Source organism: Branchiostoma belcheri, unplaced genomic scaffold (genome assembly GCF_001625305.1).
Source record: "Branchiostoma belcheri isolate BF01 breed outbred unplaced genomic scaffold, Haploidv18h27 scaffold8, whole genome shotgun sequence".
Classification (NCBI taxonomy): Eukaryota; Metazoa; Chordata; class Leptocardii; order Amphioxiformes; family Branchiostomatidae; genus Branchiostoma; species Branchiostoma belcheri.
In genome coordinates this window covers 268,625-284,209 of record NW_017804464.1, presented here as the reverse complement: position 1 = coordinate 284,209, position 15,585 = coordinate 268,625, and the positions used below count along the sequence as shown (strand labels likewise).

The 15,585-nt window shown below is 41.2% G+C and overlaps 2 protein-coding genes across 2 annotated transcripts; one reads left to right on the top strand and one right to left on the bottom strand.

Moving 5' to 3' along the window:
• Positions 1-1,945: 1,945 nt before the first annotated feature.
• LOC109485988 (cytochrome P450 4F4-like) lies at positions 1,946-8,049 on the bottom strand. Its single transcript, XM_019789685.1, has 12 exons — positions 7,876-8,049; positions 7,238-7,385; positions 6,655-6,699; positions 6,093-6,220; positions 5,800-5,921; positions 5,041-5,157; positions 4,421-4,571; positions 3,917-4,107; positions 3,359-3,492; positions 2,893-2,957; positions 2,471-2,553; positions 1,946-2,137 (listed from the first exon to the last, which is right to left on the bottom strand). The coding sequence occupies exons 1-12, from the start codon at positions 8,047-8,049 to the stop codon at positions 1,966-1,968; spliced, it is 1,530 nt and encodes a 509-aa protein (XP_019645244.1). The 3' UTR covers positions 1,946-1,965.
• A 489-nt stretch (positions 8,050-8,538) lies between these two features.
• On the top strand, positions 8,539-14,114 carry LOC109486207 (RWD domain-containing protein 3-like). The gene is made up of 4 exons (XM_019789914.1): positions 8,539-8,769; positions 12,187-12,668; positions 12,944-13,059; positions 13,326-14,114. Exons 1-4 carry the CDS (start codon positions 8,670-8,672, stop codon positions 13,441-13,443), a joined length of 816 nt encoding a protein of 271 aa, XP_019645473.1. The 5' UTR covers positions 8,539-8,669; the 3' UTR covers positions 13,444-14,114.
• The last annotated feature ends 1,471 nt before the right edge of the window (positions 14,115-15,585 follow it).

Here is a 15,585-nt window from a genome sequence, read left to right as displayed (position 1 = left end):
ATTTCTCCATATAATCATGAGGTTAAATCAAACCTGCTTGACACATTGCAAATGCCCCATTGTAATCCTATCGGATATGATCATAATTTACGTAATTTACAAAATACTCCCAAAAATATTTGGCAAAAAAATTATGTTTCCGTGCTTTGTAATGTAATAGAGGGGCAGCGAGTAGGCAAAAATGTGTGTAACGGGACACGGCATTGAATTTCAGATATTGCCCCTCCCCCGCACATGAAATGGTACAGTCCGCCTGTGGTGACCGCCTATTGTGCCCGCCTCTCGTGCCCTACTCCAGTACTCGCGTCACCCCTTACTCTCTGCCGGACGGTGTCAATACGTTTCGCCGACGTCAGGGCGCTTTGCAGTGAATGGGACGCATATTTCCAACTCTAACCCTAATCATAACTTCAATTCCAACCATAGCGATAACCAAAACAAAGGCTAAAACATGGGACGGCGAAACATAACAGGAAATGTTGCTGTGAGTGACTTAATTTGGTATTTTGTACAAAAGTTCATCACAAAGGCCAGTGTGCAACTAACTGCACTACTACAGTTACGTCATAGTTACGTCAGCCACAGGGCAATGTGACCCTGCAGTTTGGAGACAAATCGCCAGAGGCCACTGCTACACGGTCCATTGGCCAGGTTTCGTCCTGACGTTTCGCCGACGTCAGGACGTATTGCAGTCAAGGGAACGACTATTTCATACTCTAACACTAATTAATTCTAACAATAGCGATAATCATGACAACAAAATTTCAGAAATTGCGGTTTCCTGTTGTGGTGTGCCGTCCCATGTTTTTGGCTGAAATTTTGTTGTCATGATTATCGCTATCGCTAAGTTATTGTTAGACTGGCCTTTGTGATGAACCTTTGTACAAAATACTAAATTAAGTCACACACAGTAACATTTCCTGTTATGTTTCGCCGTCTCATGTTTTTAGCCGTTGTTGTGGTTATCTCTATGATTAGAATTGAAGTTTATTATTAGGGTTTGAGTTGGAAATAGGCGCTCTCTTGACTGCGAAGCGCCCTGACGTCGGTGAAACGTATTGACACCATCCGGCAGATGGACCGTGCAGCAGTGGCGTCTGGCGATTTGTCTCCAAACTGCAGGGTCACATTTACCTGTGGAACTGGCCTGGAGTGCATTTATTATTATATTCTGTTGCATGCTCTGGTCTAAGCAATAAAATATATAACACTCTTCTTGGAATTCTGATAGTCTTTAATATTTCACTTCCTTACACAAATCACACTGAAACATACCGCCAATGATTTGACAAATTTTAAATCATAACCAGCATTCCAAACTTAACTTATATTTTTAGGTATCTACATGTATTTGGCACAGAACTAACGTTAACATTTTCTGGTACAGGTCTCAGATATTTTTCTCAAAGCACATTGATAAGTCACTATTCATTGTACTTCTGTAAATGGGCCGATCAAATATATTGTGAAGTACTTAGTATTTCCAGTGCTTACCATACCTCTTAAGACATGATTAATGTGTAAATTCATGGACCACACTGCTAAGTGTGACTCTAGCAATTCTGGGTAGGTCTGGCCATCAATTTGCCATTCATTTTCAAGCAAGACCATAACAGTACAACACATTTGTATTGGTGGAATTATGTGGTAATATACTAACAATCTCTAATTTATTGTGCACATAGTTATGGTCTAGAGCTCATATCGACAGGAAGTAGCTATCAAGCTAGTGGACTGATACATAGCAGTAGTTAAGATGTACTTTGTTGTTATTGTCCTTTTATTAGTAAGCACCAAATCTAATTATATTTTTGTATGTGTTTGTAATGTGTGGGACAAAACACCAGCAACAGCTGCCTGTGTCCCACATGTTTTGTACTGTTACAATTCCAATAAGTCAAATCAAATCCCTGAATCAACAGTGAGAGAGTACTAGTGAGAGAATTTTCATTTCTTCCTTTCCTCTCAATCTAAAGCCATGACTTTCAGGAAGAGCCCAGGTTCAGCAGCCTTCAGTACCAGGGAGTTGGCAGCCGTGGGGATGTGGTTCTCATCAACAGTCAGTCGGAAACTCTGCATGATCAGAGCCACGGCTGTCTTCAGCTCGTTCATGGCAAAGTGCTGGCCAATACAGTTCCTGGGTGAACACATGCAGACAGTACAGTTACTTCAGTCTGTGAATAATTTCATTAGGTTGGCAAGAGACTGTATATTAGATGGTTATTCATTCAACAACCAGTGGGCTTTTACGTCCAACATTTTGTGACCATCTGTCACCTTCTATCATACAACCTTCAGGCCAACACTGACATCTCCAAAAATGTAGCTGCATTACGAACCAGAACCAGTCATTGTTGCCCTGAAGAAGGTCATAGAGATGGTCGCAATAGTTGTTACACTACATCTCTATATCACATGGTAACAAATATATTGGTGAAAAAAACTTTAAGGTATCACCCATATAGCTGACCTGGGGCCTGCGGAGAAGGGCAGGAAGGCATGGCTATGTCGACCCTTACTGTTCTCTGGTAGGAAGCGGGAGGGATCATACACCTAAGGAAACAAACAAAAGAATGAATGAATGCATGAATGAATGAGTGAATGAATGAATAAATGAATGAGTGAATGAATGAATGCATGAATACAATTGCAAATTCAAGAACAGATGAAGCGTATAGTGCGTGGTTTGCCTAGTTGCATTAGGAATATGAATTTTTCTTTCCTAAATATCTAAATCTGAAAAAGTCTAATGTGTTGATCAGACCTGACCAACAGTATCATCAAAAACAGGGAAACAGATTTCTTGAGACTCTAATTCTCGATCTTATACTCCAAGCAACATATCAGGAAGTGCACAACCATGTTAACATTTGATAGTAATATCCAGCGAACCTTTGGATCCTTCCAGACATGTGGGTTATGGTGGATGTTCCAGGGAGAGACCCCAACGTTACTACCTGGTATAGATGAGAAGAAAAAAATTACAAAAAGGAAAAATCTTTCTGCATATCAAAAGTATAAGTAGGAATGAATAACAGTACATGATAACATAATTATTCTGGAAGAGGAAATCTGTCTGATCGTGACATTTGCTGCCATTTCTATTTCTTGGCACATTTTTATCACCATTTCATATACTTGAAGTGTTTGAAAAAGCTCCTCAATACAAGCTACGTGAGGAGTCCCTTTATTTTTTGGTACCACCAGCCTATTTTCTGTCAGCAACATCACGTTTTTGCCTCACAGATATCAGTATGCTATGGGATAGAGTTAATTCATCTTACTACTGTAGGCATTAAAAAATGACCATAAAATTGACCAGTAAATGAAATCACTGTCTTAAAGCTGACTGTCTGACCTGCTGGGAGGGTTTTCCCATCTGGGAAGGTGATCTCCTTAGTGAGTTTCCTGCCGACCCCGGGGACGGTGGTGTGGAGCCTCAGACTCTCCTTTATACACATGGTGATGTAGGACAGCTTGGGCAGGTCAGGACTGGAGGGGTTACGAAGCAAGAGACGAGACAGATGTACAACTCTAACATTAGGCGACACCAATTTAATTTGTTGGTTCTCGGATTCGCCGCTTCATTTTTTTCTGAATTGCAAAAAAAAACATGTCAAGTCACTACATCACAAAAACAATCAACTCCAAAATGCTCATATTTTGGCCCAAACAGTTGAAGGAAGTCCCTTTTCTTCAGAATTGTTACATTTTTTCCATTTATCGATGCAGAGCTTTGATTAAAAGTTCAAAGTTCAGTGTTTAAATTACAAATCATCTTGGTATGTTCACACCATGGCTCCTACAATAGCATTAACAACATTAACCAAACATCCAACAAAAACCATGAAAAATCACTGTTTCGCGCAGGCACAGTACGTTCTGCCGACGTGCTCATAAAGCCTGGTCTACCTACCTGGTGACCTCGGATCTCCCTTCCAGCACGTTGCGTGCCTCCTGTCGGCAGCGTTCCTGGTACTCTGGGTGTCGTGCCAGGTTGTACAGTGTCCAGGACAGACCGCTGGCCGTCGTGTCGTGTCCCTCGAACATAAATGTGTCCACCTCGTCTCGGATCTCAGCATCACTCAGACCGTTTCCATCTTCATCCTGATATAATGAGCAACATCAATATGTATGAGAAAATGTCTCTAAGTGTAAAAGTTCCATAAATAATTCTACCTTAGGCCTTGGGAAAAATGTTATGTTTCCTATTTCAGTCCTGAAAAAATTAGGGTCAGTAGGTAGGGATTATCTTTTTTTCACTTATATTTTCAATATCAATGTTGGAAAACCAATTGCACGTTTTGTCATTCAGGTGTCAGATCATGGAGCTAGGTTAGAGTTTTACCAACCAGATAAAATTAATTTGGAGGGGACACTCTATCCTGCTAGAGGGCTCTCAAGAAGGACATTTTTGGACCTTTGTCTTGAGTAAGATGTCGAGGAAGTCCAGATATTTCTTCCCCTGGTTTGGTGAGTCCTGGTGCCCTTCCTGATGTTTCAGTGCCTGGCGACGTTCTCTGATGACCGTCTCCGAGTGTTGGTGCACCAGACGGCACAGCTTCCTGAACCTACGGGGATCAAGTCATAAACTTCTGTTATGTGTTTTGGTATAAATATTCTATCAAAATTATGAATAGTTTAATTTGAAGAAAACACATCACAGCTTCAGACTAAAGAACTTCAGTGTATATTTCAAAAAGATTGCAATATAAAGCAGCCTAAAACTAAAAGTTAACAAACGTAACATTTAAGACAATGACATCTGGATACAGACTGCTTCTAGCATGCTATATCTTTACAAGTGTTTACATAATGTTACTGGATCGTATAATAGTTGCACACAAGTGATGTTACAAAGACATTGACATGAGCACCACAGACTAGAAAGTGAATATCAGCTGCAGTATGATGTATTACAATGTACATTTAGATCCCATCTTTTCCAATAAAATCAACCCTATATGTGAAATGGGCTATTCCAAAGTACCCCCAGATTGTAAAGTACAGAAGCTTGAAGAATCCTTGGACTGAACCAACCTGTATCCCATAGGGGTGAAGTAGTAGATGAGATCACTGTGCAGAGGGAAGAACAGGAAACGCTGTACAGCCAACTTCCCCAGGCCAAACACAGCAGAAACGTATGGGTTCTGTTTCCTGAAGAAAACAATAAGGAAAGGCAAATGCCAGTACTGTAGTGTACAAGTGAAACTGCTGCCAAGTTGCGAAACACTGGCCAAGTAAATTAGCCTTTTAACTGGTGTAATTATCTATTGAATTTTCATGAAGCCAGGGCAGCCTTACGCAACTTTATCTATATTTATTTATTTATTTATTGTTTATTTCAGGCTCAATGGCCCATAGCACAGACAGACAACATTACACAAACACATCTAAAAATAAAACATCTAAGTAGGTACAAATAGATAAAAGACTGTCGAGCCCTTACGGTGGGCGGACCAGTCTACAGTAATGGCTCCAGAATGGACTGGAGCAGAAGGTCTCCGAGCGGAGCAGCAGTTTGACAATTGCGTTCTCGGACGCTAACAGACGAGAAGCAAAAGAACACAACAACTTCCGACGCCTGGCGTCAAACGTGTCAACACGAGTCTGTACAAATAGGTCGCTGTTACTAGTGCTCCTAGGCTGAGACAGTAGGATTTTAAGACCATCGTGATAAGCAACTCGTAGCCTATATTGAAACTACATGTATTCTTTTTCTATTGTATAATATCTGTATTACACAACCAGTAATAGCTTCAAGTACACAGTTCTTGACAAACGGTGTGCTGTCCCCACCTGTCCACCTGACAGTTGCTGTCCACAGTCAGTGCACACTTCAGCATGCTGTCCAGTGTCATCAGACTCACGTCATCAAACACGCTGATCAGGGCACCAGCACCCTGCTGCTTCCACTTGGCCTGTTAAACATGAATGGACCAATACAAAATCACAAACCTTTATTTCGAGGGACTGAATCATTCACCCTATGTTTTAAGGCCATATATATATATAGAAAGTAAAATCTGTCCAACAGACCACAGAAAGATTAGGAAAAAAATTTGATCAGGGGAAACAGAAATGAGTTTCACCATCATGATGTTGGTAGAGTCGGAGAAGATGCGTGTGTACGGCTGTAGAACGCCAAAATGGAACGCTGGCGTCAGCAGGCGGCGGTTACGGAACCACTTCTGACCATGGCTCACCAGGAGACCGTCACCTGAGGAAAAGTGTGTACAACTTTTCAGTCCCTTCCAGAAAAAACGAATGTGTAATACAAAGCCTTATCAAACACAGAATAAACATCCACTGTTGACGACTAGAAAACTATACACTACAGTACTACTCTCCAAGCAGAGGTTCAGGCTAATCGGCTTATTTTTGGTGTTTTATTTGGCTTTGTTTTGTGGTAATGGTGTCTTTTTTATGTCCGTGGCAGAGCCTGACCTCTGCCAGCACTCACATGTGGTGTATTGGATACTGCCCTGCCAGTTGTATTGCAGCCACCAACTGATCTGCTTGGAGATTACCTTATACTGTATGGCAATGTTCCTGGCCAATCAGCACTACTCTTATAGCTCTCTGAGTCTCTGTGTCATCTTAATCACATGTGTGTGTGTATGAATCTCTTTGATTGGACATTTAAATACCTACCAATCCATGGCTTGATGAATCTGTATACTACCTCATCCTTTGGTTCTGAAAAAAAGAAAAATACATGACTTTTTTTGTATGAGAAAGTATACTAGAGAAGGAGAACATATTGTTTTTGCTCTGTTTCTTCTACTTTTTCTTCTCCAAAAAAATAAGGTCAATGACCTGAACCATACGTCTGTCACCATGGTAATTGGTGTTGGGCTAGATCATGTTGCAATTTTATAGCAGGAGGGATTATGAGTTTCAGTAAGAATTACCAGAGCAGACCATATGTGAAGGTATACATTATGCATTTGCTTTGCAAATGTTACCTATCTAGTTATTTGCTGCATTGACTGTTACCACCTATGAAGTATAATTTTACTATAAAATAAATAATGACAATTGTATCTGAACAGTTTTTAGTATGATCCATACTTACTATTAAAATTTTGAGTGGTAAAATATGTCTGGCGCAGGTACTATCTTTAGTGTTACCTGCCCCTGGTTACAGGTAAGCAGAAAAAAAGGGTTTCCAGTCCTGTAGGCTGCCTCTCCTGACACTCAATGACAAATGAATTGATGTACATGTCCTAGTTACCTGTTGTTGCCAGGATAGTTTTAGCGTACTCTGGGTGACAGGTGTTCAGGAACCCGATTGGTCCAAACCAGAGAGGAAAGGCGTACACGTACTCCGCTGTCAGTTCATTTGTAAACTTTAGAGCTCCTGTCTCATCTGGTGGATAGAGCTGAAAACAATGGCGGTCTGTGTTAGTGCCTTTTATATCAAAGGAACCAGTAGTATAGTTCTGTATGTACAATCCAAATTTTAGAGAAATAACGATCTGTCATTTAAACATGAAGTTTTTTTAGGGAATCAATTGGAAACAAGAGTTCCTACCATGTCAAAGGATCTTCTCTACTCTTCTCTATTTAATGTACCCTCGGGGCCAGACTCTAAGCGTTGCGGAGAGTTTGTAGATGCATGTGGGCCTTGGTTAGCCCGTCCCCGGCACACGCCCACCCCGCGCTCCGCTGTGCACCACATGCGGAAACCCTCTAGGCTGCGTTCTGATAGTGATTACGCAAATCCAATAGGTCCACCACCCCAACGTTGCGCCCCCAGCGAATATCTAATGTTACTCTACAAATTGCTCTGTTCAAATTCCCCCTTTGGTTCATTTTGATAGGTGCCAGTACTACATGTAGTAATGCTTTAGAGGTTAGACAGCTGCCTACCTTGTGTACGTGTCCTAGTAGCCAGTGTCGCGGTGGTCCTGGAAACTTCTCCAAAGCTCGAACATGATCTTGAAAATTTTTCACCAAATTTACCACTTTGACCACAACCAGAACCAACAAAACCCACAAACTAACGGTGACCACATCTACCCCACTTTCTGTTGGCAAATTCATCGTTTCTTGGCTTCAAATCGCTGTTCTTGTAATGTCACCGATTTACTTAGTATTGATAGCACGGCATGATTTTTGATCACACTTTCTTTACTTGAGTGGCTTTATACAGTTGCAAATTCCACATTTGCAAAGCTAGACTTGGACATCAAGCATCAAAGTCCAACAAACCTAGGTGGAATGTACCATATAGCGGAAAGGTCGAAATTTTTAATTATTAATAATATGTACTGAAAACCTAGGACGTTAAAGTTCTAGTAGTGAATATGTAAACATTTTAAATGTGAATAATAAATAAAAAGTGATATTAACCTGCCGTAAAAGCAATTGCTTGTTGGCTGAATAATATTCATAATATTAGTAGCGCCCCTATGGTAACCTTATATGTGAACTCTTCCATTTCTGGATCAACATCAAAACGTAACAAATACATACCTCATATTCATTTGTTATACTCAAAAACACCATTTTGAATCACACACCTACAATAAATAAACAAATAAACATTATTGATTGTTTTAAATTAGCAGCTTAACTTAGAGTTGGAACATTTGCATTCGTCTACTGAATAATGAACTCCTTGTTGTTTTGTTGCGGTGGTTAAAACGGTTTAAACCCCAGAAATGGCGGGAGGAGGACTTCCAGAAGATGTTGCAGACGAACTTCAGGCTTTACAGGCGATCTACTGCGGCGATGGCGAGTTCTGCATGCTCAGCGAGCCAGGTCGGTACCTCTAACCGAAAAACTAATCGTTTGTGCCGTTCCTGACCCTGAAAAACGATCACTCCACGGAATAGTTACGGGGGAGGCGTGGGCGGTCCCGAACACGCGTGACCAGGCCTGCAAAGCCCCTCCCCCTTCCAGACAGCAAAAGTGGCAGAAAATTACTTTATAGGTTTCCATCATTCATCAGGGGTTATATGTCAGTTGAAGTAGCGACTGTGGCGGGTGTTTAACGGTCTAAAGAGACAGTTATAGCGTGGTGGGGTTCCAAACGGGCAGGTCTATTGCTACTGTGGGGGTGGAGGGGGTGGAAGTGAGATGGATTGGGGAGAGGGACAGGTGTAGGCAAGTCCCACCCCTTTCTCTACTTTGTACCCGTCCTGTGTACCCCGCCCACTGCACGTACACACCTACATGTGACAATATGTCACACTTATCAAATGTCTCTGGTTGACTACTAAATAAAGTATTAAACTGAACTTGAACTATTTCTAACTTTGTAGAAATTTGATATGGTCAAGATTGTGGTTTAGGGTGTTAACCTTGGGAAAACAAAGGCACCACATTCGACCCAGGTAAAAATGAGTACCTAGATTCTGTTAGGGACGTCGTCCCTAACAGAATCCAGTCACGTCCTCTCAGATGGGACATCAAGCTTGCGGTATCTTGTTTTAGGACTGACCTTATAGGACATTTAGGAGAGCCACACCTCCATCGAGTCGAGCATGTTTAGAAACCCACCACACTTATCAACCATTAGTCAATACACTAACAAAAAATTGTAAACATAACAATATTCATCCTAACAGTCAGGATTTTATTCCCAGTTTGATTTAGTGCATACATTTTTTTCTACTACACATGTACTTTACTTTTTTCCAGATTAATTCATTGTACAGAGAGTGTTTGATTCCATTTACTTGCTATATATGCATTTCATCCCACTTTTAATCCGACTCCCCATGTCTTTTATTGTCTGCTCTGGGTGCAGATGACTGTAGCTAAGCGTGGGTAATGTGTTTTGTGTGGGCGGTTCAAGGATGGACTGGTTCGGTAAGTCATCATCATCGATTGCACCACGCGGTCTCCAGATCAAAGCCAGAATTTCTATGCACCTCACACCAAACACAGCATCCCCGGGGGAGGCATTTAAACCAACACCTACAGGGTACTACTGATGAAAAACTGTGCGGCCTTCAGGCATCTTAAACAGTTCGAACTTCCAACTTAAAGTGGAGTACTTTGAAGTTTCTGCAGGGCTGGAAACTTTTTCTGCATACCTGTACTGCAACATTGAAAATTACCAGACAAATTTTACCTGCACCACTCAGAATTTAGTGTCATAAGAAGTATCATAAGTTCATAATAAAAGCTCTTAGAAACCATTGCCACTAATCACATCGTTTATACTCCATAGGTGGTAGCCAATGCAGCAATTGTCTTAACTTTCTCCAAAATACGCTAATACAGTGATTTATATATATTTAATAATAAATTTAGCCACGACTTGAAATTCCCACCTGCAATTTACAGAAAACTGTTGAGATTGCAGAAACGTGTACTAGAGTACCGGTAGTTCAAACTCTACTATTGGATAGAATACAGAGATAACTTCCCGACATTTCTAAGTGACACCCATTACTCTTTTTCAGCGTCACTAGAACTAGAATGAGCTAGCAAAACTAATCAACACTTGTGAAAGGAAAAGGAACTGGGTGAGCATGACAAAGTCACTGACCCCTGTAAAGTGTCCTTGATATGTAAATCAAGTTGTACCGGTAGTTTGGGCATACCTGTAATTGCATTTCCAGTTACCTAAGCATCTTCCTGTTTCCTTTGGGATGTCCAAAATCAAGTTAGTGCAGTGCTAAGGCTGTCTTGTCTGTTGTGTAACTCTGGTTGCATAAAACGTTGAGCTCTCCAGATGTTATCTCACCGATAGCGCGGCCTAAACTCCCGTGTCTCCGCCCACGGACGTATTACAGAATCTCAGCGGTTCCCTTTTCATATGGATGGACTAAAGGGGACCATGACTTATGTTAGTCTTGAAATACCAGGAGGAGGTTACATTGCGTCCTTGGGAAATACCACCTGCACATGCAGATTAGTGCAGGTAAAATTGGAGCTGTGCTGATATTTCTGATGTCTACCTAACCCATTGTTCTAGCAAGGAGCTTTTGAACCTCCTTGGAACTTCTAGCCAACAATTGCAACTGTCTTCCTATCATTTGACAGAATTTTGCTGTCATCTTTCATGGACAAAAATCATCATGTAAAGATATGGAAAGAAAATTGTCATTAAACTAAGCTCAAAAGTCTACCAACAAAATTTGCCTCTCAAAATGCAGGAAATTGCCCTGTCAAACAAAATTGGGATTCAGGGTGGCTAGAACACTGGATGGCTTTAACTTGCAATTGTCTCACTCTGATATGTGTACCTCACCTTTGTTATCTAGTCTCTGCCCCTGCTCTTCTATCTGGTAATCTAATGCGATTACAAAGTGGAACAAAGAAAAGTGCCATTATTTAAACTAAGCTTAGTCTACCAGCAAAATTTGCTAGTCTGGGTGCATGCCATCTGCTTTGCAACAGCACTACCCCGAAAAAGATTTTACTGGACAGCTTTAAGTCTGATATGTGTACTTCATCTTTGATATCTACTTTCCGCCCCTGCTTTGATGTGGGCCCTCCTCTGGTAATCTAATGCGATTTTGAAGCAGAACATAATGAATTTTAACTTCCCTGACAGTTCCCTTTAATTCCAAATCTATGATTGCAGTGGGGGTGGGGGGCATTATGAAAGGGGCACTGGAAAATTGGAGTGTCATTCCCACGTAATGGGTTATTGATTGACTATAGTACTTCTGTCAACAATGGATCATGGAGGAGGATTCTTTTGAAGCAAGTTTGTACTGGTACATGTATGTATATATTATTAGGATCTGAAGAAAGTCAGATCAATGCATTTGCGTAGGTGTAGAATGAATTGAAGAGATCTGTTTTTAATTAGCCTGGGTGCAATCCTCCATAGTTTCCTACCACCTAGTCGGTGTCATTATGGAGCCGGCAGAAACTTAGCAGAGGATGGCACCCAGACTAATAGTAGCCTAGTACACCAGTAAAGATTTGCACAATTGTATTGTATTGTATTTCAATTGTATAATTGTACACTACTTTTCCTGTAACACAGCTACTAACTTCACACATATTTCGTACCAAAGCTTAACTCTATAATAATATAATGCACTTATCTAAATTTAACTCATATAATGAAGGTAACCTAATAAGCTTAGCACGAATGTGATTAGTGGACTTGAGACACAAATAAAATTATACCCCTATCTATAACATAATCATTATATATCATTATTTTCATACCTCTTGACTCACCAAGTGTACTACTTCATGCTATTATAGATGCGAGGGTGCCCATGTTTTGTGTCTCAACAAAATGCCGCGGTCTTCACGACACGATATCGCTATCCGCTTCCTTCACGCTCCCCGAGGGCTATCCCAGGGTGCACCCCGACATCTCGCTGTCGTCGGCGAGCCTTTCACGCTGCGCCATCTCCAGACTGAAACAGGAACTTTCCACCCACGCCAGAACTTTACCCGAAGCACCAATGGTGCTACAGTTGATGACATGGCTGGAAGAACATATCCCAGAAACTGAACAGGCCACAGAGGTATGTAGTACTACACCTAAGCAGTGCTCCTCTCAGAGGGAGGTTCAAGAAGACTTGTGGTTGACGTTGCTCCATCTGGACCACATGAGGGCACGTGGGAAATATGTCAAGACGATTGTGAAGTGGACTAAGGAGCTGTCGTTGACAGGCAGACTACTGTTTCAGGAGAGACTGATACTCATACTGCTGCTGGGCTCACTCCAAAATATCAAGGTATGTATTAGATAAAACCTTATGGTATCTAGCATTGTCCTAGCGAGCCTGATTTTGTTTCACATATTATCCAAAGCATGACAACTTTAGAGGATCCAGGGGGCGCAATTTGCTGAATTTGTTGTCTAGTGTTTTTATCACTTCAGTAAAAAATACTTTAAGAATGATACAATTGTATTATGATACAATTGTATTTTGGTTCAAAGAGGACAGTTTTTCAGTTTTCTATGAGAACCACTAAGGAAATGGTTGTTTGTTGTTCTGTCTGTTTACAGGAGTACATCACTCGGCAGCGAACACGGAGTGTGGACGTGGACTCGGCCGGCCGCAGCTGTAAGGAGAGGATGCTGACAGTTCTGTGGGAGGAGAAAGTCCAGGAGGGAGCAGTCAGGTACTGAAAAACTTCTGCATTTAAAGAGAAAGAGAAACCTTTTCTAAAGCTATGTAGACTCAGTTTACACTGCATGGGAATATAAAATAAAAACCCTTGCAAGGGAATGTAAAATAAAACCCTTCCATGCATAGGAATGTAAAATAAAACCCTTGCATGGGAATGCAACATAAAACCCTTAAGTGCATGGCTAATGGCGTTGTACCTTTGTTTCCCTTTGATTCTTACATTGTAAGAGTGATCATGTGTTCTATGTCTGTCCCCAGGTTCCCTCAGTTTGAAGTGGTGGAGTGCAGGACTGTAGATCAGCTGAAGGAGCAGTTCACAGGCACAGTACTAGCAAGAGTTTACAGGGAACATGTCTGTTCCCTGATGCTGAAATAAAGAAGTCACTGACTGGAACTGTCATGGAGCCATGATTACAATTACCAGAGTTACCAACCCTAAACATTTCAGGATTCGAAAAACTGGCACTCACACTCTAGACATGGCAAGTAATGGTTTCTGTGTGAGACTTATCGGAGATGCTGGGTTGCCTAATGCAAAGTACTGAACTGTGTCCTGCCACAGCCAGCATGTGAGCGATACATCTACAGGTGGCCTGGCTTTAATACAGCTTTGCCTCATAAAATAAACAGCCAGGGTTGGTGGCAACCTGAAATATTGATGAGCAACCTAGCTTTTGGCTTTGTTGCTTCATCGAGTAGTTCCCTTCTACCTCTATGGTTGCTTCAGAGAGGTGTGAAATGTGAAATCTTGGTTGCTTAGTGGGCAACCTGAGAAAATAAAGTATTTCAAACTCGAAAATGATAAGTGGAAAAAGAAAATTAGTTGCAATATCATCTTTACAGTAAATCATTATCATCCCCGTTGCATAGCTTCCATGTTGCATTTATGAAGTAGCCTGCTAGGGGGCTCTTCTGACTTTTCAAGTGCTAGCAACAAGTACAAATGTAATACAAAGCTTTTAGCAAATGACTTTAGGGAAGTTTTGTTTGTTGGTACCCATGTAGCATTCATAGTCCAGTGGCTAGCAACCCTGTCTCTGGACTAAGAGGTTTGAATCCCAGCTGTGTCGCTCACCCGACATGCATGCTACTGGAAAGGGTTGCAGTCCTTAGGACAGTACGTAAAGGCATGGTCCACTGTTCAATGTGTTTGTCGAAAAGAGCTAGGGCAATTTCCACAGTACAATGAACCTGTAAATACCTTGCCCCTTCCTAAAACTGGTAGTGCAAAAAGGTAGAGTGTTGGCCTATCAGCCTCAACTTTTGAACCCCTGCAAGTATCAGTAGTCAGCACTAAATAAACCTTGGTAATTAAAGCTGCTTCCTGATTCAAAGCAGAACTCTGCTAGGGAACAAAAATAAACAGGGCTGACAATTAAGTTAGGGCTAGTCCAACTTTGGTCATGTCAGGGAGCAGAAAGTAGGACAACTTTCTCTGGAAAGGCAAAGGTTGAGAAAGATGATGTCTAAAGCATGTAATCTTGTCCGAGATAAAAAGTGGACCACTAAAAGGATGTCATGCTGCAAAAACATGTATACAACACCAAGCTGAACCCTTACATCTGCTTGGAAATTAGAAAGGACATACAGTTGATTTGGTTGGTTTTCTTTCGACTGGGCAGTCAGATTCAGAAAACCTGGTAGTTCTAAATTCTTCTAACCTATTGAGTTACTGCAGAAATAAAACTGCTGTGATTATTTCATGATTTACAGTACAGCGTATTATATTGTGGTTAATTCAGATACACTCCTTACGCCTTAGATTAACTTCATCCACCTGCCAATCCAATGCACAACAGTGAATTACCAGATTACGAGTTACATGAAATCAAAATAGATAATTACACCTTCACAAAATGCGGGCCCCCATTTTTGAATGATGACAACAATGATGCAAAGACTATGCTTATTATCGATGCTTTCCTTGTGATCTAACCTTAAGTGTTTTTGCACGACATCACAGCTTATGTATTGTTGGTAGAGCCCATATAGATCTAGACTTAGGCTGCCGACTTGTCGTTCACAATGCAGTCACAGACAATGATTCTATGAAAGGAATTATACACAGTCTGCTACTTTCGAAGTATGCGTGTGCAAAAAGCATGCACAATTAAATGTGTAAAATTTCGCCCTCAAATAACCTCACAAGTGTCTTAAACAGGCCAAGATGGCAAAAGTTTGCAGAACTATATGTTTGTGGTGGCAGCAGGGGAAGAAAAAGGAAAGTTGGCAAATTATTTGTCCAAGGTAATGATAAGTTCATGGTACAAAAGTGACCGTGAAAGCCATGCACACAAAAATACCACAAATATTTCAAGATTTTACAGTACGCCCTTCCCTTCCCCTTTGTGAACCTGACCCTCCCCAGCTCACACAATGGTACAGCCCTGGTGTGGTATCTTGGATTATTTTATGACATTTGAATGTGGGCTGTAAGATGTTTTGTAACACTTCTACTGAAAGATCATGGCACAGTAGGTTAAGCATCAAGGAAAGGTCACCACCAGTGGGCTAAAGC